Source organism: Colletotrichum paranaense, assembly GCF_030867605.1.
Source record: "Colletotrichum paranaense strain IMI 384185 chromosome Unknown Scaffold_3.1, whole genome shotgun sequence".
In the NCBI taxonomy this organism is placed as follows: Eukaryota; Fungi; Ascomycota; class Sordariomycetes; order Glomerellales; family Glomerellaceae; genus Colletotrichum; species Colletotrichum paranaense.
Genome location: NW_026848961.1, coordinates 3832920 through 3860913, shown reverse-complemented (window position 1 = coordinate 3860913; position 27994 = coordinate 3832920). Strand labels below are relative to the sequence as shown.

Here is a 27994-nt window from a genome sequence, read left to right as displayed (position 1 = left end):
AGGGGCCGATCCGCGGTTCGAACGCGGGACTCTTGCAGATAATTCATTGAATCCAAAGCAAGGATCTTACCACTTGACCAATCGGCCTGTCTGTTGATGTCTTCTTGATGGAATAGCTTCAATTGCAATCGGAATAAGGGTGAGTGATTTGTGTTCGGGGTGAGGTTGAAGATGTGAGGTGAAAGGCTGGGTGTGGGCGGTGTGTTGAGTCACCCGGCAAGCGAGCGTGAAAGGGCCTCACCTGAACCCACGACAGGGAAAGACGGTTACGAGATATCCTAGGTGCCTCAGGTATGCACCTGACAGGTCTCGAGGCAGTTTTCTGGCAAACAATCACAATTTCTTCATGTCCTTCCGTGAAAGTAAGGCTAGCAAGTCAATTGATAGAAAAAGAAGACGTTCCTGCTACGCAGACAACCATCCCAATCCCTAACTATCCCTTAGGAGGTGTCGCAAAGACGCAGTTGAGACCCTTTCCGGTTATGATCATGCTTATTGCCATCTCGTGAACGAGCCGCAATCGGCAAGAACCCAGTCGGTTGAGGGAAGGGGATGTCGAGTTGTTCTTGCCAATGAACGTTGACACACGAGGGCAGCTGGAAAGAACGCCGGCCAACACCTTCCCAAACTTGGAACCTGCTGTTTTTAACGTTCCAACGGTGAAGATGTTCCATACAATTCCAACTTGTTCTCCTCCATCCCCCTAGGTTCTCTTGTCGAGTCGCGGCTGTGTCTTTGGATCGTTGTCTCGCAAACCAGCTTTCTATGCGAAGGCATCCTGTAAGTCTTTGTATCAATGAAGATCTGTAACAGAGCTGGACTGACTCTTTTGAGAGACCAGTAGCTGCATTCATTCCTCTTCAATTCTCCACTCTCCTCTCCTTCGCACCACCTAGACTACAGTCATGCGAGAACTCCCTCCTCTGCAGCTCGACGGCATTGAAGCCGAGATGGATAATGACAACACACGGCCTGACAATTCGAAGAGCTCAAACGAGCCTAATCAGTCTTCGTTTCGGCCTCGCTCGAAGAAGCAGAAGCAACATCGGGTTAGATATCGTTTTCTCACTCCCTCTGAATGGGCCATCGTTGCTCATGGAATCGGCGGTGTCAATGATACCGAAGGCCACATTGCCCTTCATCCTTCCTGTTGGTATTATCCACCCAAAGAAATCCCGAATGGACTGTACAGAGATGTCATCTGGCATCGGACCAAGTATTTCTACATGTACCATGGCATGAGCTCCATTCGATGGGTTGCCTACATTCTTCAGATCATTCTCGGAGCGATCCTTACCGCAATCGGTTCCATGTCTTTCAAGAACGGCACTCCCATCACCATAATTGCGGCTACGAACACTATCAATGCTGGAATACTCGCACTTTTGCACAATAGCGGACTGCCCGACCGTTACCGCTCCGACCAGGCGGAGTTCGACGAGGTCGAAGACCACCTCAAACAGATCCTCGACACTGGCATTGTCCCAGAGAACATGTCTGTTGACCAGGCTCTCATCTATTGCTTCAGTCTCTACCACGAGGCTAAGAAGACCGTAGCGGCAAACATTCCGGCAACGTACACCCCCAGCTCGGTTCTCGGAGCTGGTCAGCAGGTTGGTGAGCCTCAGAAATCTAGCGCCACAGGTCCAACAACACCCAACGCTGCTAGTGGCGTCATTGCAACCCGACTTTCAGTGGCATCACCAAAGACAAGTGAGGCACAGGCCATTGAAGAGAGATGATAAGGCCTCGTTGCATAGCGAGAGAATGGGCTGATGTGAAGTTTGTGTTACCTATCCCTGAATTATCGTGGTAAGGAAGGAGATCAAGGCGTACGGTGCCTGTTACAGTTTTGGCATGACCTTGGCAGTAGTAGATGATAGGCAACTTGTGTCTGATCGGAACGGTAACGGGATGAACAAAGGCAAACGTGCATTCTTAGACTAACATTTGCATCTAACTGCGTTGCCTGAAGGTGGCGAGAGCGAGATTCTTGGGGCAAAATCATGGATTACGGTATAACGATGCCAAGCTGAAAGCATTCGAATAGATCAATACGTATGCTACACGCCCTCCAAGCTTTGGCAAGGATGCTGATATCTTACACTACAAGGAAATGCTTCTCGTACATGCTCTCATTTCAACCCACTGCCTTCTTGCATATCGGGATCATCCCCAGTTGATGCCGAGGAACCTGACGCCTTTCTTTCCAGAACCGGTCGCCGTATCTGCGTTCTCAAGGTAATGTCGCTGGTGTCCTCTCACATCAACGTAGAGGTACTTGTATTCGAATTCGCCGGAGATGGGCGTCTTGATCATGTGGAGGTAAACCACACCCCTATTGAGGGGCCCTTCGACATGGAAATGCATGAGCATATGCTCGTGGCCTCTCGAATCCGTGTTGATAGTAGAGCTAATCAAGTCAGACTTAGATGATCCTTGTCATGGGAGAAGCGACATACGCAATCGGACGTGCTCGTCGCCACTTGTTATACGTTTCCTCGCCATGGCAAACAATCTTCTTCGAATCTCCCAGCATTTCGATGCACTTCTGATCAGCCTTGATCTTGTCAACGACTCGGTTGAAGACAGCAGTTTTGCTGTCCGGAGAGAAGACATCTGTCCACAAAACATATGCAACTCCGCCCTGTTAGACCACCCTCATCGTTAGCTACTAGTTGCCGCGGGGTAGAAGTCATTTGACTTGCCGTCACTGCGATACCAGCCAAAATCAGCCCAAAGTTAAAGGTCTGCTGGGTCGCCCTGGCTGCCTTTTCTCCCCCAGAAAGCTGCGACCAAGGTACCGACCCATTGTCGTTGAATGGTGTGACTTTCTTTCGTTTTGAGCTAGTTGTCGAGGCGGTCGTTCCGAGACCGTACTGCGTCGCATAGCTTCGCTGGAGTAGTAGAGGTTGTAGTCGGGGCGCAAGACCTAATCTCGCAGTCGCGCGGATCGCATTCGAACAGGTAGTCGTCTTCATCATGGTGGTTCGACGTCAGCCATCGTACAACCGCAGCAAGCAGGGTACGGTAGTGGTCGAAAACAGCTCGGCAGTCGAAAGTTGGAGCTCCCCATGTAGCTGGTCTGGGCGAGCTCTGCAAAAGCCTCTTGACCGCCCTTGGCAGAATCCCAATTGCCAGCCCACTGTGGGGGAATCGATCTAGCCTTTTTAGGTCTAGCGTTTTGGCTACATGCCACTTCACCCAAGGGCGGCGACTTCCTCCTGAACTTTTGGACACGAAATTCAGATAACTCCGCTCCCTGCTTCGCTCTCGCTTGCGCATCATTTCTGTACCTGCAACCTGCACCCTCTTTCGCTCCCTTTGATATCACGGCCTTCGCAACAGATTGCGCTTTCAGCTCCAGGACTAGAAGCACACAACTGAATTTTTGCCAACACCGTCACGATGGCTGCACTCGCTTCCAAGCAGCAGTCGCTCAAGATCTTTGAGAAATTGAAGACTAAGCCTGCGAACAAGGTATGCCCAATACCCTGCACCCCTTTATGCCCAAAGTTTGCTATGTTGCGCAGTGTTGATTGACTTGCGCACACCACAGATCTGCTTCGATTGCGGCGCCAAGTACCCGACATGGACCTCAGTTCCCTTTGGCATCTACCTCTGCCTCGACTGCTCGTCTAACCACCGAAACCTCGGTGTCCATATCTCCTTCGTCCGATCCACCAACCTCGACCGTACGTGTATTCGGAAGACCGTCTTACTTTCCCTCCCTTGACTGACCTTGACGACAGAATGGCAGTGGGATCAGCTGCGTGTGATGAAGGTTGGCGGCAATGAGTCAGCTACCAAGTTCTTCCAGCAGAATGGAGGTACTGCTGCCCTCAACAGCAAGGACCCCAAGACCAAGTACCAATCTAGCGCTGCCACCAAGTACAAGGACGAGCTGAAGCGCCGCGCGGCAAGAGACGCTCAAGAGTACGTATACAAATTGTCATTCTTGAGTGCCAGATAAGCTGACGAAACAGATACCCCGGCGAGGTTGTCATCACCGACGCTACCGACGCCGATACCTCTACTCCCGCTGGCGAGCCTGACGATGACTTCTTCTCTTCCTGGGATAAGCCCTCTATCAAGAAGCCTACGCCCCCGATTTCTCGCACTTCCACTCCTCCGACCGTCGGCCGAACCGCCTCTCCCTTCCTCAACGCCAATAATGGTGCCGGCAAGGATATTGCACGATCCTCCTCGCCCCTGTCCAAAACGGAAGGCGATAACAAGCCCACTACCGGCCGCGTAACCACCTCTGCTGCCCTGCGCAAGACTACGACCTCCACCGGACCCCGTAAGGCCAACATCTTGGGAGCTAAGAAGGCCCCCAAGCTTGGAGTCAAGAAGGTCACGGCTGATATCATCGACTTCGACGAGGCTGAGAAGAAGGCCAAGGAAGAGGCGGAGCGCATCGAGAAGCTGGGCTACGACCCTGAGGCTGAGGAGGAGAAGAAAGCCGCCAAGGTGGATGCTGTCGCGGCTCCTACCCCTGCTGCTCCCTCGGGTGGATACGGATCATCCAGCCATACCCGTCAAAAGTCTGACGCCGAGATGGAGCGTTTGGGCATGGGTGTTCGCAAGTTGGGCTTCGGCATGGTTGGTGGAGCCAAGGGTGCCGCCGCAGCGCCCAAGAAGGCCGGAACTGGTGGATTCGGCTCCGTTGGCCCCATCAAGGCTAAGACTGAGGGTAAGAAGACCGCTTTCCTAAATCACGAATGCGCAACTAACAGCGATGCAGATGAGAGCGAGAACTACGCACGCAGCAAGTTTGGCGCCCAGAAGGGAATCTCCTCTGATGAGTTCTTCGGCAAGGGCTCCTTCGACCCCAACCAACAGGCCGAGGCGAAGACTCGTCTGCAAGGTTTCGAGGGCGCGACCTCCATCTCTTCCAACGCATACTTTGGCCGCCCCGAGGATGAGCCGCAAGAGGAATACGGCGACCTCGAGGGCGCCGCCAAGGACTTCATTCGTAGATTCGGTATTACCGCGGGCGACGATTTGGAGAACCTTGGTCAGCTGGCCGGCGAGGCCAGCCAGAAGCTGCAGGGTGCCATCCGCGCCTACCTCGGAAGCTGAGCGGTTCGACATGACGTCACTGGAAACGACAGAATTGAAATTGGAATTTCACTTTGCCATTGAGATATAGAAAGCGGTCATATTCCAAGGTCCCCGCCTCACACCCTTTAGAGGGACGAATGCCTTACGCCAGGGGAGTCGGAAGGTAACGAAAGCAGAACGTTAGACAACAGCAGGCGGACGCGGAAAAAGGATACCTTGTGTGCTTTTTCACAACGGACTGCTTATCAAGTGAGCCTGGAGGGTCATCGTGGGGATCTCGAGGTCGGGAAGGGAGGAAAAGACGCATGCTGAGGACTTTTGAGATTTGAATTGCATCCCGGCACATGAGGCGTACAGACAGAAGCCGGCGACGGGGGAGTGGATTGACACTTGCTTGGTTGGTTTGGGTCTAATACATAAGTATGAATGAATAGAATTGAGCTTCATCACCATGTTCTTGTCTGTTGTCTAGCGTGTTCTGTCTCGGCGCTGAGGAGTTGACCTGCGGCCGAGAATGCGTTGTGGAGAGACGGGGAGAGAGGTTAAAGCATGTGAAGTATCCACTTGGCGCTTAGCCTTCCAAGGGTCCGTCGTGTTCATGTGTGACTTGGCAGCGGAAACTCTACAAAAAACTTGAGCGCAAGAGAGTGCGAGAACACGTTGCGACTTTTGGGGGTCAGCCGTTCAAGTCACGTCCCATTTCCTTACTGGCCACTTGTCGGAGAAAAAATTCAATCAGACCTCGAGCACAGACGGAAGTTCTCTGGAATTTAGAATTGGAGAATTGTCCATCTTTCCGGCTTCCCCAGATTGGGAATGCCGCAATGGCGTCACAGGAAAATAGTGTCGACTTATAAGAAGAGAAGTTTGTAGTTCATTTCATGGTATGCTAGCAGTCATCCATCTCAGTTCATCTCAAATATACAAAACAAGAGCCTCATAACTCCAGGCCCTGGGGATGCGCCAGGCATAGGCTTCTCCTGGCGCACACCCAAATATGCGACCAACTAAAAAAAGAACATTACGCTTTTTAACAATTTACAACTTGGCAATCATCTTGTTGCCCTTCTGGAGCCATGCGACGGCGTCGTTTACAAATTCGTCCACGACTGCCTTGGCGGGCTTCTTGTCATTACACACAGCCGCGGCCTTACCCATGAGGAAGGGGCGGAACTGGTCGAGGGCATCGTCAATATCGACCTCGGCGGCGTTATCGTCGCTGCCGCTCTCGCCGCTGCCCTCACCATCGCCTGAGTTCATGAGCTTCTCAAGGTCGGCTTCGTAGGGAATGACACCCTTGGCGGTGAGCTCCTTGATTTCCTGCTGGCGCTCGGTCTCCCAGTTCTCAATGTACGGGTTCTTGCGTACGCGAAGGGGACGGCCGGTGAAGATGAGGGTCTTGATGTTGTCGTCGTGGCCGGCGGTGCGGACAGCTTCCTTGTGCGCCTCGGGGGCACCGGCCTCATCAGTGAGAATGAATCGGGTTCCAACCCAGACGGCACCAGCACCCATCATGAGGGCGGCGGCCAGAAGCTGGCCGTTGTGGATGCCACCGGCGGCGATGACCTGAACGGGGCCCTTGAGGAGAGGGCTCTTGGTGTTCTTGCAAAGGTCGACAACGGCAGGGATGAGGACGGTGGTGGGGACGTCACCGGTGTGGCCACCACCCTCACCACCCTGGGCGCAGATGATGTCGACGCCGAGGTCGAGGCACTTCTGGACGTGCTTGGGGTGTCCGATCATGTTCATGTAGACGATGCCGGCAGCGTGAAGTCTATCAACGACGTGCTTGGGAGGGACACCGACAGCAGAGACGAAGAGCTTGGCGCCCGACTCGATGATGATGTCAACGAGCTGGTCAAGCTTTCCCTTTGTGTAGTCGTAGCTAAAGAACAAGGAATTAGCCTCGGTTAAAGGTTGTAGATGCGGCACATGCCCGCGCGCCCTTCACTCCAGAAGACGTGTGGAGTTGAGCGGTTCGATGCTTACTTGGTCTTTCTCGCGCTGCCACCGACCTGGGGAAGAAGCAGATCAACACCGAAGGGGGCGTTCTTGTCAACCAGGTACTCCTTGAGCTCTGCGATCTGCTCCTTCAACATGTCCGGTGTGTATCCGACACCACCAATGACACCGAGACCGCCGGCGTTGGTGACAGCAGCAGCCAACTTGGGGCCGGCAGCGACGTTCATGCCGGCAAGCAGGATCGGGTGCTTGATCTTGAAAAGATCGGTGATGGGAGTGCGGATTTGCTCTGTTATCGCGGGAACGTGTCAGCAGTAGCTCTGAGGCGGACCATCTTGTCCCATGTGACAGGCAAGGTGCGGATAGCGGGATAGGTTACTTACGAGGTGACGCCATTGTGCCTGTGTTACTGGATGTGATAAATGCTAAAAAGATCTGGGTATATCGGGTCCTGAAGCTGTACAGACGAAGAAATTTGGCCTGGGAAGAAGAGTGGTAGATGAAAGGAAGAGCAACTAAATCTTGGGGGAGAGGTGAGATCTGGCAATCGGCGGTTTAAAGGGTTCCGGTGGTAGTAGCGCTCGGCATCAAAGGCACTTTTGGTTTCTGGGGAAGAAGGGGCGGAGTAGCGTTGCCATGCGCCCCTGCTGGGAGTCCTGGGCCGAGGTTCGCCTGTGACCTCAGCAACTAATCCTGTTTTGGCAAGGCGGGTCAGTCCAGCGGGGTGGATCTGGGGAACCTGAGAGATGCCGAGGGTCACTTACCACCCTCCAGCCCAGAAGCGGGACAATTTCACAAGGGCCACAGGAGCACAAGATACAGTACAGTTTGGTGTACCTTACATAAGCAGGGCAAAGCATAATTCGTTTATGCATCCCTCCCTCCACCCCGAAAGTGATTGATTCATCGATCGGACTCGGACCGGTGACCTCGGTCTGAGCTTTCCGTGTTCACATTTACTGTGAAAATGGAGTCGTTTTGCAAAGCCTCGTGGGGACTAAAGTAGGAGGCGTGTTTGACGTTTTACCCCTTTCTCTCTCTTACTCACTTTCGGACACGGTCGTTTTTTCCCATCTTGACATCGCACGGCGAATGCGACGGGTGAATTGAACAGTTGTGCTCTCTACTGAGTCTGACAGCGGGCCTGAGCACCGAGTCAACCAGGCGCTTTTATCCGTTCCAGAACGTTTGGAAATGAGCCCGCAAACTCTCTCTCGGCTCGAATCATGTCATGATCTAACCATTTTCCAACCTCGTTGCAACCACAAGCGGGCACTTCGGACTTTGGTTCTCTAGAAACACAGACGAGTGTCTGCACCTCTTTATCAATCTAGTATCCTAGACGACGACCCCCGTCTTCCTTACCCGCCTTGGAATAGCTTACTTCGCCTCAGGTCAGCCCATTCTACGGATACCTCACTTCGTACACTGATTTCCAGTCGAACCCCTCCAAAGCCACTTTACGCGCTTTTCCACGTCTTACCTAATCACTGGATTGTAAAGGGACCACCACGGTGCACACCCGACCCTCATTGGCTGCAAGAAAAGATTCTCTCCTTCTTAGTGACCCTCAACACACAAGACACACAAACCCATTGGATATTACCTTACTGGACTGTGGGCTTTTTGCCGTTGGCCTCCTTTTCTCCCTTCCGTCGTGATGAAACCCCCAAACCCCCTCCGTCACCAACCCTCCCTCTTTCCACGAGCTTGCGCCCTAGTACGGAGCAACAATGCGCGTCGCCAGTCCCTAACGCCGCGACTTGTCCGGTTCCAGCTCACGACGGCATCACCAGCAGCTGCAACATCCTGCATAGCCTCTTCCTCCTCGCGCACGTTCTGCACTTCTTCGTCACGGGGTAGTCCCTCCTCCTCCACCAACCCTGCCATCGCACTCCTCACCCGCTTCCGCCCCCGGTCAGCAGCAACCATGCCCTCCCGCCGGACCCCGTCGCCGGTCATGTCCGCCGGCGCCGCCCAGACTCGGTCGGCCTGTGGATGCGCCTGCAGCGGCGGCGGTGGATGCGGCAGCGGCGCCGCCAAACCTAAAGGTCCGAGCACGGCTTACATCGCGCTCGGCAGCAACCTCGGCGACCGCGTTGCCTGGATCGAGCAGGCCTGCGCCGAGATGGATCGCCGCGGCATCAAGGTGAAGCGCACCAGCAGCTTGTGGGAGACGGAGCCCATGTATGTGTTAGATCAGGATAGGTTCGTCAATGGAGTCTGTGAGGTTAGTGACACTCATTCTTTGAAATCTCTCCTTCACTCTGTCTCCGTTCATGAGCTCAGGGTTTTATGTGTGATATTCATGCACTTCTTGGAAGTGAAGCTATGCCAATTAACTTTTGACTGATCGGACGACATACAGGTCGAGACTGAACTCGAACCTTTGGCTCTTCTCGATGAACTCCAGGACATTGAGCGCACCCTGGGCCGTAAGAAGCTGATAGACAAGGGCCCCCGCAACATTGACCTCGACATTCTCATGTATGGTGATGAAAAGATTGAGCATCCTCGTCTCAACGTGCCTCACATCGGCATACCCGAGAGAGAATTCGTCCTGCGACCTCTGGCTGAGTCCGTCCTCTCTCAAACGTCCTCTCACATGACATGGCGACTAACACACTCCATCTCAGACTCATCCCAGAAAAGCCTCTCTACGCATCCAACCCCTGGAAACTCACCCTGGACTACCTCAACGAGCTTCCCCCCTCAGCGGCGCCCCTCTCACCACTCACCCCCATCTCCGCCTCTCACCCTCCCCTCGCCGCCCTCACCTCCAGCCGCCAAACCCACGTCATGGCCATCATCAACGCCACTCCCGACTCCTTCTCCGACGGCGGCGTCCACAACGCCCAAAACCTCGTCGCAACCCTCAAATCCTTCGCCGCCGCCGGCGTCACCATCGTCGACGTGGGCGGCTGCTCCACCGCCCCGGGACGGCCCGAAGTCCCCGCCGATGAGGAACTCGCCCGCGTCCTCCCCGTCATAAAGCTCGTCCGCGCCCTCCCCGAACTCGCCCACCTCGCCGTCAGCATCGACACCTACCGCGCCTCCGTCGCCGAGGCCGCCGTCGCCGCGGGCGCGGACATCATCAACGACGTGTCCGCGGGCCAGCTCGACCCGTCCATGATCCCCTACATGGCGCGCAGCAACCGCACCGTCTGCCTGATGCACATGCGCGGCACCCCCGCGACCATGAACTCGCTGACGGACTACCCCGACGGCCTGATCCCCACCATCGCCCGCGAGCTTCTCGAGCGCGTCGCCGAGGCCGAGGCCGCGGGCGTGCGCCGGTGGCGCATCATTCTCGACCCCGGGTTGGGCTTCGCCAAGACGGGGCCGCAGAACCTCGAGATTTTGCGCCACATGGACGAGTTGCGTTCCTGGCCGGGCCTGGAGGGGTTCCCCTGGCTGGTTGGGTCTAGCCGGAAGAGCTTCGTCGGCAAGTTCACTGGTGTGTCGAAGCCGCAGGAGCGGATTTGGGGCACGGCGGCCACGGTCGTCTCGGCTGTCCAGGGCGGTGCGGACATTGTCAGAGTTCACGATGCCGTTGAGATGTGCCAGATTGTCAAGATGGCGGACGCCATTTACAGACACTGAGCGACTTGATTTGCTTGGCAATAGAAGGATAATAAAATAGAATATGTACAACAAATGGGAATCAGCGATGGGTATAGACTTCCTGTATGATAAGATGGCAACAAAAGCTTTGGTTTCACGAGCCAACTTCTTCGACTTCATCTTCAGCTGAGCTTTGACTGAACAAACCACCTTGATTCACAGAGAAGGCCACGAATTCTTCCTGGACTATCTCGACCATCGTTGCAATAACAGTCAACATCCGCACTCTACTTAAACCGGTTCCGAGTATTGGCAGATACGCCCAAAATAGCCTGGCTACTCACCAGTACTCCTCCCTCGTACCAAGCTCACTGCTCCTAAAGATAGCATCCAACATACGATGCCTAATCAAAGCAACGTCAAAATCCGGCGCCTCCCCAGAACCCCCGACAAACGCCTCCCACGCCTTGCCCGTGTTATTCGAAAACCCCTTGACCTCATCCACTTCAACAACCTCCAGCACGGCACTCGGCTCAGCCTTGACGAACTTGATCGTGGGCGGGAATCCCTGGATATTCCCCATCGGAACCTCAGTCAGAAGCGTCCCCTTTGTCCCCGTAATTTCCCAAAAGAAATTCTTGTCAATCTGGCTCATACCGTCCTGGCAAACCGCAGTCGCAACCCCGCCGCCGGGAAGCCTCCCCACCACAGAGAGATGATCATGCGCCGTCTTCTCAATCTCACCTTTCGGCTTCCCCTCGCTGTCAGTGATAACCACCCGTGGCCGATTATTCACCAACGTAGCCTAAACTCCCCTCAACTCCCCAACACAAAACACAGCGCGTCCGGCGCGTGGCCCGCCGAGATGGACACTAGATTAGCGCCAATCTCGATATCGGCGCCGTACCCCGCCGCCTCGGGCATCGTAGGCCCCAACCAAGGGCTCATGAACAATATCGTGATCTGCAGCATATCCCCCAATGCCCCGCGTTCCACGAGTTCCTTGGCTTTAAGGGTAGCAGGGTCCTGATGCCCTTGTAACCCCACTAAGGTCCTGACTCCCTTTTCTCTAGCCAGGGACGTCAGGCGCTCTGCCTCGATGCTGTTCTGCACCAGGGGCCACTCGCAGAAGACGGCGCTTTTCCCGGCGCGGATGGCGGCTTCGACGGCGGCGGCGGCGTGGAGGTGGACTCTTATGGTTACGGCTACGAGGTCAACGTCTGGGTCGGAGACGAGGGCGTTGATGTTGCCGTAGGCTTTGGTGTCTTGCGGAAAGTTGTGGAGACGGATTGCCTTTTGTGCTGTTTCTTTGGAGCTGTTTTGGAGGGCTGCGAAGTTGTAGTGTTTGGAGTTGATGAAGTAGGTGAGGTGAGCGGCGACGGCCCAGGACCACTCGCTATCCTCGTTGTTAGTATCTGTGAGTTTCAAAGGAATGACAAGCGTGGCTGCTAAGGTACGTACGGTCGGGAGGATAGGCCGATGAAGCCGACGTTGGTCACTTGAGGGGACATTTTGGAAGATGGGATGTCGCTGTTGGAGTGATTGAGATGCTAGAATGGGATGTTGGACGGATTGAATGAACTACAGAGAGAAGTGTCTAAGAGCGATTCGTCTTGATATATGTACTACATCTTGAGATGTATGCCACGATTTTTCCATTCATCGCGAGAATCTCCATTCTCGTTTTCGCGGATTTCGTCAGCTAACAAACACTGATCAACGTTACCATTATGCAGTCTGTTTTCGTGGGTAAATTTGTCATCTTAAATTGTTGGTTTAGACCGTAGACCATCCGCCGGGCTTAGTCAAAAGCTAATATAAAAGTCCGCCAACTCATCCGCCATCTCGAATTTGGTTCAAAACAGAGTCGGTTCGATTGCTGTTGTATCCCAGAAGCGCAAAGTCAGCCAAGATGATATCAAAATTGCCATTGCGTTATAAAAAGTTTACACACCCGGAAGTGGGCATCACGGGTGCGACATGTTTATCTCAATCCGATTAGTCACTTGTTATTCAAAACTTGAGAGATCATAACGTATTACTTGCCCCTAACTTGGGAAATGTCAGCTCAGATCGGAAACAGGTGTTCTCTGTGCGATAAATCCGAAGTGAGGAGCAGGGCCCATCTGTTGCAAGGCAAGTCAACCCAGCTGCTAGACCAAGATCCAGAGCAGGTGCAATGGATCCCATCACGTTATCCGTCGACGGGCAAACAAGAGAAGGTTTCCAATCGGTGCTTAAGGAGACTGAAAAGGGCAATCATGTCTCGCAGAATACCTACCTATTCCAGGTATTTTGAAGCCCCTGATCGAGCCTTTGGTAATCGAAATATCCAGTGTCATCCCTTGAAAGGTGGAGGCATCTGGTTCCCAACCTTTGGGAGAGGAGAAATATAGAGTCGTGCGTGATTTGTTGCTGTGGGAGATAGTCGTTGTCACTATGAATAAGTTGGTACACACAATTTGAGTAAGCATAATTCCTCAACAGCCTAGGCAAAAGAGTTCACCCCCCCGGTGCTGAACTGGGGGCTACATCTCTGGCGCTCATACTGGGAAATTTCTGGTGCTCATGCTGGGTTTCGAACTCGGGTACTCGCTAAGCCTGTCGTCGAGTAGGCTGGTTGGCGTATAAATTGATTGTTGACCATGAACCATTCCACCACCCACGCCACAGTTTGACCTGACCCCCGACCTAGAGGGCGTCTGCTGTGCTGGTGACGGAAACGGGGTCGAGGGGGTATATGAGGCCTTGTGCGTGGGTGTTCTGGCTGAGTATTCCGTGAGTATTCTACATGAGTATTTGACACGAGTATGCTTACCTACATTAAGAAATTTGCCCATAGGGCGCTTTGAGTGCTATTGCCAGATGTGTTGCAGTGACGAGAGACCTTCAGCACTCGCCCAATCCTTTGACCCAGCCTGTGTAAGTATGAGATGCAGTATCATGCCGATCTGTCAGACTATTTTCAGGGTGGTCAATGTCAGAGATTATTCGTGTCATAGCAATAACGACCACTATTCAACTCGAATATTTTGTATGAGTGTAGTGTATTGGGACTAATGTGGTTGTTCTACACTACTCCAGTATTGTCTGTCCCAAGTATCGCATCGAACTGTTTTTGTCGACGCCGCAGACTGTTTGTTTGCCTGCCTACAAGAATGAGATACTAGCCATACACGATCTCATTCTGCTGAAACCGAACTGATGTGGATGCTATCGCCCACCAAGGCCCGAAGGCTCAAGGACATCCTATTACTGTCCCCCACAAATTAGAGAGACTACCCATACACATTTCCACAACGCCGAAAGCCTAAGCCAGTATGCCAGGGTATCTTAACTCCCAAGGTCCTTAGACCTCAATGTCCTTTTCAAATCACCCAAGTCTCCGAAGGCATCAAAAGTCATGTGCTCCATTGTCAGTCGGAGAAGGCGCCAGTCCGCCAAGGTTCCTTTCCCATAACCCAACACCTCTCCCAGGCTGCAAGAGACACGAGCTCTACCGTTCAGCCTGAGGTGTGTGTGTGTGTGTGTGTGTGTGCGTGCCCCTTAACGGAAGCCCAACTGCTCCACATCCTTGCACTCAGCGGCGCCATATTCGTTATGGGTAGCCTCGTACCAGGCGGCTTGGACCATGCCGACGTTGCAGAAGGTGGAGGCGACGAAGTGCCAGATCAGTTCGCCCTTGTCGGTGCCCGCGCGGCAGGAAGCGTCCGAGGCGGCGAAGCAGCCACTGAAGCGTCTGAGGTTGCGCCAGAGATCGCCGCAGACCTTGGGGGCGTCGTCGACTCCCGAGTAGGCCTTGAGCGAGTAGGCGTGGAGGACGCGGCGTTTCATCTCCTGGTGCTGACAGAGTGCGCCCCCGTGCTGGTTGAAGTCGTCGACTGAGGAGTCGGGGGCTTCGGGGGTTGCGATGTCTGTGTTGTTGACCTTGCCGTCGCCCTCTTTGATGGTGGGGACGCCTGCGTCGACCTTGCCGTCGCCCTCTTTTGTGATGGGGGGGACTGGTTTGGCCTTGGGGACATACTGTAGAGGGACGGCCTTGTCTGTGTTGATCACACCGGCACCCTCTGGGATGAAGGCCTTGTCTTTTTCGCCAGCGCCAACATACTTGACGAGGTTGGGGATGCCTTCACTGACGACAGGCTTGTCTCGGCGGACGTTGCCAGCAGGAGCAGCGTCAGCGCCGAAGAAGACTGCGACAGCGAGAACGATGAGGGTAGCAGAGAACTGCATCTTGACGATTGAAGTTGGGTTGCTTGTGTATGTGTAATTGGGTTGCAAGTTGGTTGGGTAGTTGTATGTAAGTGGTTGAGTTGACTTCTTGACAAGATGCAGTGATGAGAGTGGTATGTAAGATGGCTGGAGGATGAATAGAAAAGAGAAATTGTAGGAGGAAAAAGGCCAGAACTTATAGGTTTCTGGAAGATCGAGGCCGTTACGTTGTCTGCATTCGCGAATCTATTCCGACTCTTCGTGCCCTAACGTGCTCAACCTAAGGCTCAACCTGTGGGATTGATGGATGCCAAAGGAGGTTTTTTCACCTTGTGAGCATGTTCCTGGGCGGCCCGTTGCACCAAAATTTCGGCATCAAGGTTGAGAGCCATGGCCTCCGTTCGGAATAAACACGACTGTTAGAAACCTTGACGGAAGGTTAACCAGCGGTGCGGGTATGTCTGTAAGCCTTGAGGATGTAAGGCCAAGGGCCCTTTCTCCGGTCTCTATTGAAATCTATCGGAGTCAAGCCCATAGTTTCAACGGAGATTGCCACAAGACTGGAGAGGCGTCTGGTCCAGATTTCTGGCTAGCCTGAAAAGGCCTCGCTGAGCATAAAGGTATGAGCAGCAGAAAAGCTTAGCCATAGCAGTTGAGGGTATACGGCTTCATAGGAATGGACAGAACGAACGTTGGCTATCTCCTCGCGTAAACAAACTTTCTGGCAGCGGTTTGTAATGAGCCACACAATTATCCACAAACTCCTTGCTACTCAGAATATACCAGGTAGAGCGAGTAACCAGGTAGATTGATACATCGCAGCTCCAGGCTCGGAGAACCAATGGCTTCATCTGTTACTTGGCCCAGAAGGTCTACCACGATATACTTGAAAGCAGTGGGTTTGAGATGGGGTGTACAATGGCTAGAACTTGATACATCACTACAACATCAGACACAATTTTCAATAGAACAACGCTGGTAGTTTCAACGACGTGGGAGACATCTCGTAGGTGGTTGTGCAGCCATTCGCTGACCGTTACGCATGATGGTGTTAAAGCCTCAAATTCCTATTTTTGACCGATAACATCAAAAGCAGGGTAAAACTCAGGAACTCTATATATAATACTCAGGAGACGAATCCACCTACCATTCTCTTGATGCTCACAGGTACGTCGCTCTCGCCACTCTATGCAGGTCTAGTTTGCGTCGGGAGCAGCGTCCCACGGCAGTTCCGATATTGACGTTACCATTGTAGTTCTGGGCATAATCTTACGATTACAAACACCCTAACAATAGAATTCTATAGAGATAGTAGTCGAATCCATCAGCTCTTGACTTATACACCGTCGTTCCCGAACTAGGCATCTTATGAAAGCCAAAACTCATTGCCAGGCTTGACAGAAACAAGACGAGCCCTGATATCGGCCGATCGATTTCCGCATATAGTTGAAGAACCACCATCCTATCTTCGTAAGAAAGAATGACACCCGAAATAACGAGTGAAGGAAGAGGTTCGGTGAAGGGTGTTGGTGAAGATGGACACGCCAGTGTACACGACCATCATCAAGGAAATAGAGCTTGCTGTGATCGGAGGCCATAGCATCCTACAAAACCATAGGTGATCTTCTTAGGTCAGAGCCGGAACTCTTGAGGCATGGTCTGCGGCGGACGCACCTCTAGCCCGGGCGGTCACAATTGCGGCTCCGGATTTCGGGGAGTGGGTCTGTCCAGCGCCGAGAAAGACGCCGCAGAAGCCCGGCCGGCCACTCGACCCATGCCCAGCCTTCTCGAGAGCCTGCGCGGTGTTCGACCCAAGTCTCATACTTAGACAACCGGATATGAACCCTTGCTTCCGTTGCTTACATCATGTGCAAGTGCAACAACTCGAGGAGCGCTTCATCCTTCTATTCACATGCCTTTCGGTGATATTATAGAGTGTTGCGACCAGTGAAAGAACTGCTGTGACTTTACTTCAATTCACGCCCGCCGTCTAGCTGGAAAGGCGCAACGAGATTTTCCAAGACTGAATGGCCAGCATTCAGTTTTATTTCGCGGCTTCGTATCGCTGAAGCAGGAACAGGAGAGGTTTGGAAGTCAGGACCCCCCCCCCCCCCTCCGGTGAGGCCTACCCTGACAGATGAAACAACTGATGCCCCTGACAGACGTCCCCTCAACCACAAGGCTGGGAAGGAATTTTTCTTTATATCTAAAACTCGTTTTCCATTTCATTATCAAACGACAAAAACTCATAGAACATTCTGACAGATATTGGTGGATTCATACCCATTTCACTTATGTTTCCGTTTTGTTCTGCTAATGAAAATTTAGAGGGGGGCAGGGGAGCGGAATTATCCAGCAAGCGCTGCTCGTTTCAGCAACGGCCCCTTGAAAGCCACGAACCTGGCATTGACACGATCCTGCGACGGCAGATCTGTTTCGACTCTTTTGCTCTTGTCCCTGTAACGTCAAGCCCCAAATGAAGGAACAGAAGTGTCAGATGCACAGCACGGCGCATATCGGCCGTGAGCACTCCGTACAGATTACAGCTCCATACCGAGAAAAAAGGGCCAAAACACCAAAACACCACGACGTAAAATCATCTACACATTCAAGTCCCTTTCATCTGAACTTCGGCGTGGCGTGCGCGTGTTCATCCCCTCTCCCACCGAAGCCGCGCACATCCTGCAAACATCCAAATCAATAGCCCCAAATCATGAGATCATCTAATATCGCCGTGTGGCTATCAATCGCAGCCGGTGCGCTCGCATGCGACGGCGGGCACGACGACATCAGCGCCCTTGACACCGGTCTGGCAGCGACAGACAACAATGACGCGCAGCAGCAGCAGCAGCTTCAAGATCGCATATGCGCCTCGAACCCGTTGACTTTTGCATCATTGCAGAGCACCATTAACAAGAACGACACATCTCAGTACGGCGTCCTTGACACAGCAGGCGAACCCCTTATTGAGGAAGGCGTTGTACCTGAGGGACTTGGTGACTCGGAAGAAGCGCGGGTCCGTTATGGAACGAGTAGGTCCTTCTTTACATGTCACATCACCACATCACATCACCGTTCACCTTACCTCACTCACAATCTCACTTCACCCATCACCTCACCTCACCTCACTTCATATCACAACATCACCTCACTCATAAGCTCACTTCGCCTCACCCCCTCTCACACTCACTCACACTTACTCACACTTACTCACTGAACTTCCAGATCTCAAATCACCATCCGGCCTCTGGCAAGTCCGCCCCTCCCCAGGAAAAGGCCTCGGCATCTTCGCCCTCGCCCCCATCCCCCGCGGCACCGTAATCATAGACGAAACCCCCCTCTTCACGATAAACCCAGGCGCCCTCACCCCAGGCCAAGGCTTCGCCTTCGCCGCCATCGCAGCCCTCGTCGACGGAGCTTTCGCCCAACTCAACGCCTCCAGCCGCACAGCCTACCTCTCCTGCCCAGCGCACCGCGACCCGGGGGGCGCAGACGACGGCATCAGCAGGGAAGCCCTCATCTTCCGCACAAACGGCTTCACCATGTCCTCTGGCGAGATCGGCATCTTCCCGCACATTGCGAAACTCAACCACGCGTGCCGCCCCAACGCGGGGTCCGCCTCGGTCGGCGGGCGGAGGGTGATTTGGGCGGGTAGGGATATCGCGCCGGGCGAGGAGGTGACGATCACGTACGCGCCGCTGGTGCAGGATACGGACAGCCGGCGGGCGAGGCTTGCGCAGTGGGGGTTCACGTGTGATTGCCAGGCGTGCGAGGCGCGGGACGACGACGGCAAGAGGATCGAGATGAAGAGGTTGATGGGGCTTATTGAGCGGGAACTCGGGAGCGATGCGTTTGGCGGAGACGTGTTGCCCGATGCGGAGCGGCTCGTGAAGCTTGTTGGGGAGGTCGGGTTGGTGGATTACCTGGGTAAAGCGTACAAGTATGCTTCGTACGCGGCGTCGAGGTCGGGTAAGTTTGGGGCGGCGAGGAAGTGGGCGAGGAAGGAGTTGAAGATTCACGAGATTGCTGATGAGGAGTCGGAGTATGCGAGGGAGACGAGGGCGTTTTTGGCGTCGCTACCGTTGTTGTGAAGGGGCGATTGTGTGGGAGAGTTTGCGAAGATTTCCATCAGTGGTTGCCGGCTCACCTCTCTCGGAACCGAGTCAAGGTCGGCATAGAAAAGGGGGTTGCGAGTCGGTCCAGTCCCCGCGGTTGAGTCACCCCGGCCGGTCGTGACGCGGCCGAAAACCGTAACCGGGGGATGGAAGGGAGGGTGGCGGACCACTCCGCAGACTTGGCTATCCCGTACGGATACCGCTCCCCCCTCCTTTTAGGGGGAGTGGATCCCCCGCAGATCCGACCGGGCGTCTCAAAAGGGCTCCGTCCAGTGTTCGGCGTGTGAGTCACTCTGTGCGGAGGGGTGGTTGAGAACACACCAACGCAAGCTGAGAAGCCAAACCAACTCACCTGAACCGCGACTCCAGGTCACTTCGAGGTGAAGGCGAGAGGGGTACGTACCGCGCAGTTCCTTCAGGTTTGGAGGGAAAAGGTACAACGCCACCAAGCTAGACGAACTTATCCTCCAGCGCCATGATATTTCAATCTGTGAGATGCTTGGGAAGCAGATTCGGGCACCGATAGGATAAGCACCTTAATTAGGTATTCTTGGCGCAGGCCAGAGAACCCAACAAGAATCAAAATATAATGTGAAGAATGCCCCAAGCACCTTAAATTCGAGGCACGGCATCGAATTCAATCATCCTTGTTCGGGGGTTTTCGCTTTGATTTTCCATCCCTTCGCGATCAATCCTTTCTTTATTTGAGTTCAATCAACTGTCCGACCCGAGGAAGAGAGGGAAAAAAAAAAGGTCACAGCAATGACGTCGATGGCGTCCGAGTCCGTGGCCACGATCCTCTGCACCAGCAAACAGACGCGCTTCAACATCCAGACAGCAGATTATCGAGAAGTAATTTTTCTTCACAACTTACCTAAAGTAAGCGTACAGACTAGCTGACAAAAAGTCTCGTATAGCTAGAAATTGATGGTCTCAACATCACCGTCACCTCGGCACGTAGACCCGGTGGTAGTGGTAGTGGTGGTGCCAAGGGCAAGTCCAAAGCCCGGAGCGAGGGGACCGAGATCCTGGTCGACGCCAAGCTGCGTCTGAAGGCCGGCCAACGATACGCCCTCGTCGGAAGAAATGGTTCAGGCAAATCGAGTAAGTACATACCGAAAGAGGCCGCGAGACCAAACTTTCGAACCCCAAATGATTGACACGACGTTCAAGCGCTTCTCAAAGCCATTGCTGAGAAGTTAATCCCCGGCATACCCGAGGCGACTCGGATATCTCTTCTCCAGCAAACCAGTATCAGTGATACCGACTCGGACGTGCGCCCCGAAGACAACGACTCGACTTCTCCAGTAGATGGCCCCGCTGGAAGCAGCCGTACTGTGTTGGAGCACGTTATCGAACAGGCGACTGCGCGGTCAGATGTCGAACAGGAAATCAGAGGTGTGCCTGACATAGCCGTTGTATCTTCCTCATCGACCCAGAACTAACATTCGTAGCCCTGTCCGATGGCATCAATAGCGCAGACTCCCTCGGCCCCGTGCGCGCCATTCGCGCTCTCCGTCATGAAAGAAACCAAAAGCATCTCTTCCAAGTCGACAAGAATGCAAGGCTGCGCAGCGGAGACCGCGGCCTGGCAGCACGCAAGGCTTTGAAGGCCTTTGAGAAAAAGGTCGCCGAGTCTCAGTCACTGTACGTTTCTTTGGGTTTTCTTTTGCTCCTTTCCCATCCAATTCCGTGCGTGGGTGATACTGACCCAAAAGCCAGGGTCGATCAGCCGCAAGATGAGATATCGGCCGAAACCATGAAGAGCGAGACGCAAGAGGCATTAGAGATGCTCGCAGATCTCCAACTGCAAGTTGAGCCGTCGAAAGTTGCCGAGACGGAGTCCAAAGCCAAGCGCATCCTGACCGGCCTGGGGTTCTCCGAGGCATACATGTCAAAACCCGTCACCAGCTTATCTGGCGGGTGGCGGATGCGGACGGCGCTCTGCATATCGCTGCTCCAGGAGACCGACATCCTCATCTTGGACGAGCCGACAAACTTCCTTGACCTACTTGGCATCATCTGGCTTCAGCGGTATCTGGGGTCCCTCCAAGACATGGATGATGCCCCTACGCTCATCCTCGTGTCGCACGACAGAGACTTCATCACCATTTGCAGTGATCTTCTCATCCTGAAGGAAAAGGGGTTGACGTACTTCCACGGCGACCTTCCGACATACGAGGCATCGCAGTCGGAGCGGAAACTCTGGTTGACAAAGATGAAGGATGCTCAAGACAAGCAAAAGGCTCATATCCAGCAAGGCATATCCAACAACATCAAGGCAGGCAAGGCCAATGATGACCAGAACAAGCTGCGGCAGGCCAAGTCCCGCCAAAAGAAGCTCGACGATCGATGGGGCCTTACAGTCAGTGCCAAAGGCGGCCGCTTCAAGCTGAATCGCGACCTTGTTGGCTATCACTTGACAGCCCGTGAGGATATAGACGTCCCCCAAGATGAACGGCCAGTAAGCTTCGTCTTGCCGGAACCTCTAGATCTCCGATTCCCGGGGCCTCTCATATCGGTAGAGAATGCGACATTCCGTTATTCGACTAGGGTCAAGACGAAGCTAGCGGCGCCAACAGTGTTGCAGGATATAAACCTGTCTGTTCACATGGGTGATCGAATTGGCATCCTCGGGTTGAACGGTGCCGGGAAGTCGACTTTGGTCAAACTTCTAGTCGACGAGACGAAGCCCACGTCAGGGACAGTGACAACGCACCCACGGCTGAAGCTGGGATACTATTCGCAGCATGCCGTCGATGTTCTGCAAGAGAAGGGCCAAGGCGATCCCTCATTGACGGCGTTGTCGATGCTCATGGAGGAAGTAGCCGGGGAATTGGATGAGGGGCAAGTCCGTGGCGTTCTGGGCAGCCTCGGTCTGCCTGGTCGCATTGCTTCCGATGTACCTCTTGGGAAGCTATCAGGAGGGCAGCTTGTGCGATGCGAGCTCGCACGTCTCTTGTGGCGGAGACCACACTGTCTCATCCTCGATGAAGTTACCACTCACCTCGACTATGAGACTGTAACTGCTATGCGTGAAGCACTCAGAGACTGGGAGGGCGCAGTGGTGCTTGTCAGTCACGATCGGTGGTTCATGCGTGGAGCAGTTGAGGGTCTCGCCGAGGACTCTGACATCGAAGAGGATGAAGATGAAAAGGGGGTACCTAGACGACGGCTTGTGTACAAGTTGAGACAAGGGAACATGACGCGCCTACAGAGCGGCGTGACCGAATTCGAGGAGAGCGTTGCGAAGAGGGTGACGAAACTGCTCAGTCTGTAGAGGGTAACAAACTGCCTAGGCCCACCATGGCTCGGCCAAAATCTAGGACGGTGCCCAAAGTCCCAGCTACTCAGGAAATTGCAATGAAATATGATTGCGTAGGAACATGGCGCATTGGTACCGAATACCAATACACTAGAAACCGGTGTCCAAGGCAGAAGAATACTGGACCAGTCAATTGGACTGGCGAGTCAGGCTTGATCCGCCCGGTATACGTGTAGTTCGTCGTACATGTGGGGGTTCCGGAATCCGCGCGTCGAGGAGGTACAATTGCCTAGTGTCTCGATCCAGTTCAAGTTTCTTTAGCTTCATTCGCATGAAGTATCTGGCTTTCCAATCTGACGATGCTGAAAGCCGAAGACTCGACGAGTCTGAAAAACAGTCCGACCGCAATAGAACACCTGTGAAGACTTTTGGAGTGTGTTCAAAGATGAGGCCGTTGCGTATTCACAGCGTGAAACGCATAGGCCAGTAAAGGTACAAAATTTTTGCTAGAGAGCCAACACAGAACGGCGCTATTTTCGGACATGTTGGTCGATTGATTGCCGCTGCGCCGGCCCGTCCAGTCGGGTCGGGATAGCAGCCGCGGCGAAATTGGCGCATTGCCTCAACGTCAACCTTCGACTATTTTTTATTTTGTTTTTGGAAGTGGGACTGCCCCGCTGCCGCCTAGGCTGTCAAAAGGATTTGAGGTGAGGCACGTCCTCACTCTCGATTGTCGAAGACGGCTAGTTTCAGCAGGACAAGCCAAGCCAAGCCGGCCAATGGCTTTGCTGGGAAACTCGACATGAATGCGAGTTCGTCAGAAAAAGCGTGGACGAAAGCCGATCGGTGTCGCGTCGATGGCTGGTTAATGCCGCCTGGTTGTTCGGCAGACTGGAGACAAGGGTTAGGTGGTATGGAGAGAAGGTATTGTGGTTGTATGACAAGGAATGTCATGACACTTGCCGGCTACCTGTGCCAGGCTGCAGCATTTTTCTTCTTCTTACTGGACAGGATCAGTAGCTTGGAGGCCCCATGAAGGAGAAAAGCTGCTTGCAATCCTCTGCAAAAACTCCCAGCTGCAACCTCGGGAGATTGTGGGCGGGAGGATCGGCACCATCAGCCGTGGTCGATCCCGGAAAGAAGTCAAATGTATATACTGCGGTATAACATTGAACAGGAGGGTGCATTGCTGACGCACTGCTGCATTGGCGGAGAGAGAACTCCAGGTTTGGCCCTTGCGAAGAGGCACAGACGGACGGAAACAATTGTGTTTGACTGGACCAGTGCCTCTTGGTGATCCGATGTTTGATTGGGTTGAGTTTGTATGCGCAGCGTGTCTGAGACCTCGTCGCGCATCTTGTTTGCGGATGTGTCAAGAGCACGAGCGAAACAGCTGAGAGATTCTTACGCAGTATACTCGGTACTCCCACCGGTAGCCGTAGCCCATGGTAGCCGTAATTACTGCATATGCTGAATTGTAATGGCACTGTCCAGACTCCAAATTAACATTGTACCTTTCCGGGGGCCGATGCGTGTCTTAGGGGCTTGGCCGGGCGATGCTGCCGCTAGACCGGGCGACTCCAGAAAGCAGGGCAAGCCACAATGAGCTAGTTAGCTTTCCTGGTTGGCTAACTTTGGTCATCTGGGGTTACACTGGGGGATTTTTGCACCTCAGAGACGGGTTCTAACTTCTGGAACAGTGGCCATGGTGATGTTGTCTTCAGAACCAATTTGCAGATCACAACATCCCCGTCGTGAATGCCGTCGATTGTTCTCATTGTTTGTTTGATGAGGTATCCGGACTAAGGTAAACGGTAAGGTACTTAGGCTGCGAGCAAGAGAGAGGCAGAGGGTGAAACAAGCTGTGACGGGGCGTGGAACTCTCACTCAGGAACCGTGTGTACGGAGTATTCACCGTGCCTTAACAGAGAACGCATTCCTGCCACATAACTCCGGCCTCGGAACAACGACCGTGGCAAGGCACAGCGCAGCATGAGTGTCGCAGAGTAACAACAAGGCATTGCCATACTCCATACGTTGCGGTGAGACGAAAGAGCAGAATCACACGGATAGGAAAGAAGCAACAAAAGAAAAAAGATGAAGTGGGCAGGGTATCCGTACCTGGCATGGTGCCATTGAAGGATTCGCATGTGGGCACTTGACAGGTTATTATCAAATTGCAACGACGGAACTGGGTCCGTTCCCTCCTTACCCGCCCTGGCTCGTGGAGATCTTTTCGAGGGTCACATAGTGCGATGTGCATCCGGGTAGGGCGAGCCCAGTCTGAGTTTCCCATTATTGCCTTGGGATGTACCCTTTTGGCCCAGGAGTCTCTCTCCCTTCTTAGTTATTAAGTTTCCAGAGTCAAGACTCCGCCTTCTTTCTCTGTGCGTGCGTAAGGTAAGGAAGGTACCTAACTTACCTTAAGGGCCAACGAGTGCGTGCTGTCCAACATAAACTAAAGCAGATGCTCCCCCGTCCCATCAGCATCAAGGTATTCACGTTACTTTTGACCTCCATCTCACCTATTCTCTCTCCTTACCGCTCGATGCCTTTTGCGTTCCCCCTTTCTCAACCAAGATCCTAGTTGGTCCCGACTCTTGGATCGCTGCGCCTCGCATCGCTCGGGCTCCGTCTCTTCTCCTAAACACCTTTTATAACGGAGCTCGGCGGGAACTGCTGGTCTCTCACAGGCTTCAGCTGCACTCGCCATTCCCGGCCATGTGAGCTGTCTTGCTCTTGGGTCACGACCACGCCGAACTCTATAATCCCAACAGTAGTCCTTTCTGTTTTTTGTTTTTTTTTTGGCCCTCATGCCATAACCTTTTCTTCTTCCTGCAGGGTCGCCGAGAGTTCCGATCAAGAAACAGAAAGAAACGAACTGTCGGGAGGTTTCGAGTTCGACTCGCCTTCCAGATCGCCTTTGCTTTAGCTTTCGTCAGTGCTCCTGCCCACCGGGACCTGATATGAACTATTAGCCACCCTCCTCCCACCTTCAGCCATTTCTCAGGTTACCGATCTTGGCATCTTCTCTTTTACTGCATTAGAGTCATCAACCTGCATATTCGCTCGATCCAGTCTCGTTGGCGTACGCTCATAGTTCCCTTGGCATCGTTCGCCAAAACTGCTATTGCTGCTATATTCGAAGAAGACTCGCATGCCATCGCCGCACGTCAGGCAGCCAAACTTGATTCAGCACATTGCGGTTTCGTCGGACGACCACTGTACATACACACGATGATTGCGAACTTTCATAACCCTAGGCGGCTTCGGACGCCCTTCATCGCCATCGTCGTTTTCATTCTCATCACCGGATTCTTCTTGCTCTTCCACCAGCCGCTAGTCCAATACTTTGTAATTCCTTGGACAGCAGAACGTAAGTCTAGCCAATCGCCCTTTTGCCACCTCGGTCTACTGATTTGGGTTCAGAATATGGCGGCAGTTGGATGAACGACTCAACGCCAAACTGGGTTCAGCCAGCTCTCTACGAAGGTCGACCAGACAAGTTTGGCGAAGCAAGTCAATATGTGCAGGCAATTCTAGACCCCAAAAATGGTGGCTTTCCTATTGTCAACTGCCCTGCGACAAATGTTACTCGCTACGAAGTTCTGCGGCCTACCATGAACATGGATAAGAGGCACTACTTCTTTGCTCTCGACTTGCGACAGGTTAGAGATCTCCTGCCCCAGTTGATAGGAGCTGTTCTGGAAGCCATGAATGTCATTGGGCCGGAGAACTGCGCCCTTTCCATTGTTGAGGGTATCTCCACCGATGGTACATACGAGACGCTATACCGCCTTAAATCACACCTCGACCAGATGGGAGTTTCTTATCACCTACAGACTAGCAGCATTGATTCCCACAGTGGGGATCGTATCGGCAAGCTCGCCAAGCTGAGGAATCTGGCGTTGGAACCCATGATGGCAGATGCGGATGCCTACGACCCGAAGGCGACGATTATTTTCCTCAACGACGTTGCTGCATGCACCGAGGATATTTTAGAGTTGGCGTACCAGAAGCAAACGCAGGGAGCCGATATGACTTGCGCGATGGACTACCACTTCCTCCGATTTGCGCCGCATAATGGAGAACCCTCGTTCTACGATTCGTGGATCTCTCGCGCCATCAACGGCGACACCTTTTTGCCGATTCCCGACAGAACACCCAAGGGAGAACAATGGAGCGATGTGGCCAACATGTTTTGGAACCACCCGTACTCCCAGGATCGATACCTCAGCCGTAAGCCACTGCAGGTGTTTGCGTGCTGGAATGGAGGCGTTGCGGTGACTGGAGAGCCCTTCCTGAAGAAGCAGATTGATTTCCGGAGGTCATATCAAGGGGAGTGCCATACCGGCGAGCCAACACTGCTGTGCAAGGATTTGTGGAAGCTGGGTCACGGCAAAATCGCCGTCGTGCCGAGCGTCAGCTTGGCATATAATGTGAAAGACGGACGACAAATCAAAGAAGAGAGGGGGTTTGCTTCGGCTTGGACCATTAATGAGAATAATGGGGAGCCTCCAAAGATCAACTGGCAAGAGGAGCCGCCAGCGATGGTCAAGTGTATGCCGACGTTCAGGAACCAGTTCTGGCGGCCCTGGAATGAAGGACTTTGAAGGAACCCAGCTCGAGGCGCTATAGGAGGAGAAGTGGTGGAATTTTCATTGTAGAGAGCATCAACCATGATACCCGGTAGCATAGTGTTTTGGGATAGCAGGCGCTAATATCAACTATCTTTGAACTTTGCATCTCCGTATTCGACGACACCTCTGATATTGATGTGATAGGTTTCCAAGCATTTTTCTCATGGTATATATAACACGGTTGCTCATTTGCGTAGAGTCCAGTCCAAAGTCGTCAAAGGGCGGCGGCCGTTGATCGGAAAGCCACAACAAATGCTAGCTACCAAGCCGTGGTCCCATCGGTCCCATCGGTTCCGTCCCCCCCGCTCCCCCCTTGCGTCGGGACGCCGTTGCATGCTGCATGCGAACCATATCTCAAGGTCGGTCCCAAAGGCCGAACACAAGCGCCAACCACACACGACGGATCCGGGGGAACGGGGGGCGGGGGAGCGCGTATTTGTAAAGTAATGTAGGTAGGGACTTATAAGCCGGCACTCCACATCCCCCCTCGTGATTTCAATTCCCGGGGTCCGGCCGATTGAGAAATTCAATTCACCTCCCGCCGGCTCCGGTACCGAAACCTCGGCCCCGGCCCCTACCAGCCCGGCCGGCCGGCGGCGGCGTTCCCTCAACTTTCAACCGGCCTCGCTATCAGAAAGTGGCACAACCAGGCTCTGTGTTGCTAGGTACCTAATGGCATCGGAACGGGAGATCGAGCGAATAACTCAAACAGCGCCGCCGCCGCTGGCAACGATTTCCACGACCCGAGTCGTCGGCCGGATCTCCTCTTTCCAACACAGCGCGGTTTGAAAAGGGGGGGGGGTTATCGAATTTTGCTACGCAACCTACAGGCTTTTGGAAAACCATGTCGCACGGCGTAGATATCGTACGTAGCCATTCTCCAAAAAAAGACACTTCAAGAGCAAGTCAAGGGGTAGAAAGCCAAGTCAGTTGCGTGCAATGTTGTGATGTTATTGTGTTGTCCCAGAAGGATATTAAGGTTTATGATACTTTTTTGGGTCTTTCATCGAGCTCGGGATATTATATGCGTCTCCCAAGCTCGCCCAAAATGGAAAAAAGGGGGGGAATCGTAAGTACAGGGTGAACAACGCAAAGTAAGGCACGCTGTTCACAAAACACAAAAACAGGATATAAGGCGCTGATCGAGTACAAATCTCCAAACCATCCAT

The 27994-nt window shown here is 53.4% G+C and overlaps 11 protein-coding genes across 11 annotated transcripts; 6 read left to right on the top strand and 5 right to left on the bottom strand.

The window, feature by feature from the left end:
* Positions 1-905: 905 nt before the first annotated feature.
* CPAR01_04878 (uncharacterized protein) lies at positions 906-1742 on the top strand (the record flags this gene model as incomplete). Its single annotated transcript, XM_060489158.1, has 1 exon — positions 906-1742. One exon carries the CDS (start codon positions 906-908, stop codon positions 1740-1742), a length of 837 nt encoding a protein of 278 aa, XP_060353364.1.
* Positions 1743-2169: 427 nt separating this feature from the next.
* CPAR01_04877 (uncharacterized protein) lies at positions 2170-2984 on the bottom strand (the record flags this gene model as incomplete). Its single annotated transcript, XM_060489157.1, has 3 exons — positions 2170-2413; positions 2463-2647; positions 2715-2984. 3 exons carry the CDS (start codon positions 2982-2984, stop codon positions 2170-2172), a joined length of 699 nt encoding a protein of 232 aa, XP_060353363.1.
* A 424-nt stretch (positions 2985-3408) lies between these two features.
* Positions 3409-5085, top strand: CPAR01_04876 (uncharacterized protein; the record flags this gene model as incomplete). The annotated part of the gene is made up of 4 exons (XM_060489156.1): positions 3409-3480; positions 3560-3695; positions 3753-3936; positions 3987-5085. 4 exons carry the CDS (start codon positions 3409-3411, stop codon positions 5083-5085), a joined length of 1491 nt encoding a protein of 496 aa, XP_060353362.1.
* A 1020-nt stretch (positions 5086-6105) lies between these two features.
* On the bottom strand, positions 6106-7425 carry CPAR01_04875 (2-nitropropane dioxygenase; the record flags this gene model as incomplete). The annotated part of the gene is made up of 3 exons (XM_060489155.1): positions 6106-6952; positions 7057-7318; positions 7413-7425. 3 exons carry the CDS (start codon positions 7423-7425, stop codon positions 6106-6108), a joined length of 1122 nt encoding a protein of 373 aa, XP_060353361.1.
* Positions 7426-8712: 1287 nt separating this feature from the next.
* On the bottom strand, positions 8713-8844 carry CPAR01_04874 (uncharacterized protein; the record flags this gene model as incomplete). The annotated part of the gene is made up of 1 exon (XM_060489154.1): positions 8713-8844. The coding sequence occupies one exon, from the start codon at positions 8842-8844 to the stop codon at positions 8713-8715; it is 132 nt and encodes a 43-aa protein (XP_060353360.1).
* A 115-nt stretch (positions 8845-8959) lies between these two features.
* On the top strand, positions 8960-10632 carry CPAR01_04873 (dihydropteroate synthase; the record flags this gene model as incomplete). The annotated part of the gene is made up of 3 exons (XM_060489153.1): positions 8960-9259; positions 9398-9606; positions 9666-10632. The coding sequence occupies 3 exons, from the start codon at positions 8960-8962 to the stop codon at positions 10630-10632; spliced, it is 1476 nt and encodes a 491-aa protein (XP_060353359.1).
* Positions 10633-10933: 301 nt separating this feature from the next.
* Positions 10934-12104, bottom strand: CPAR01_04872 (oxidoreductase; the record flags this gene model as incomplete). Its single annotated transcript, XM_060489152.1, has 3 exons — positions 10934-11354; positions 11432-11989; positions 12055-12104. 3 exons carry the CDS (start codon positions 12102-12104, stop codon positions 10934-10936), a joined length of 1029 nt encoding a protein of 342 aa, XP_060353358.1.
* A 2035-nt stretch (positions 12105-14139) lies between these two features.
* Positions 14140-14826, bottom strand: CPAR01_04871 (uncharacterized protein; the record flags this gene model as incomplete). The annotated part of the gene is made up of 1 exon (XM_060489151.1): positions 14140-14826. The coding sequence occupies one exon, from the start codon at positions 14824-14826 to the stop codon at positions 14140-14142; it is 687 nt and encodes a 228-aa protein (XP_060353357.1).
* Positions 14827-17518: 2692 nt separating this feature from the next.
* CPAR01_04870 (SET domain-containing protein 5) lies at positions 17519-18896 on the top strand (the record flags this gene model as incomplete). Its single annotated transcript, XM_060489150.1, has 2 exons — positions 17519-17837; positions 18031-18896. The coding sequence occupies 2 exons, from the start codon at positions 17519-17521 to the stop codon at positions 18894-18896; spliced, it is 1185 nt and encodes a 394-aa protein (XP_060353356.1).
* A 786-nt stretch (positions 18897-19682) lies between these two features.
* Positions 19683-22200, top strand: CPAR01_04869 (ABC transporter; the record flags this gene model as incomplete). The annotated part of the gene is made up of 5 exons (XM_060489149.1): positions 19683-19772; positions 19838-20024; positions 20094-20318; positions 20375-20567; positions 20643-22200. The coding sequence occupies 5 exons, from the start codon at positions 19683-19685 to the stop codon at positions 22198-22200; spliced, it is 2253 nt and encodes a 750-aa protein (XP_060353355.1).
* A 3222-nt stretch (positions 22201-25422) lies between these two features.
* Positions 25423-26798, top strand: CPAR01_04868 (alpha-1,3-mannosyltransferase CMT1; the record flags this gene model as incomplete). Its single annotated transcript, XM_060489148.1, has 2 exons — positions 25423-25561; positions 25615-26798. 2 exons carry the CDS (start codon positions 25423-25425, stop codon positions 26796-26798), a joined length of 1323 nt encoding a protein of 440 aa, XP_060353354.1.
* Between the last annotated feature and the right edge of the window lie 1196 nt (positions 26799-27994).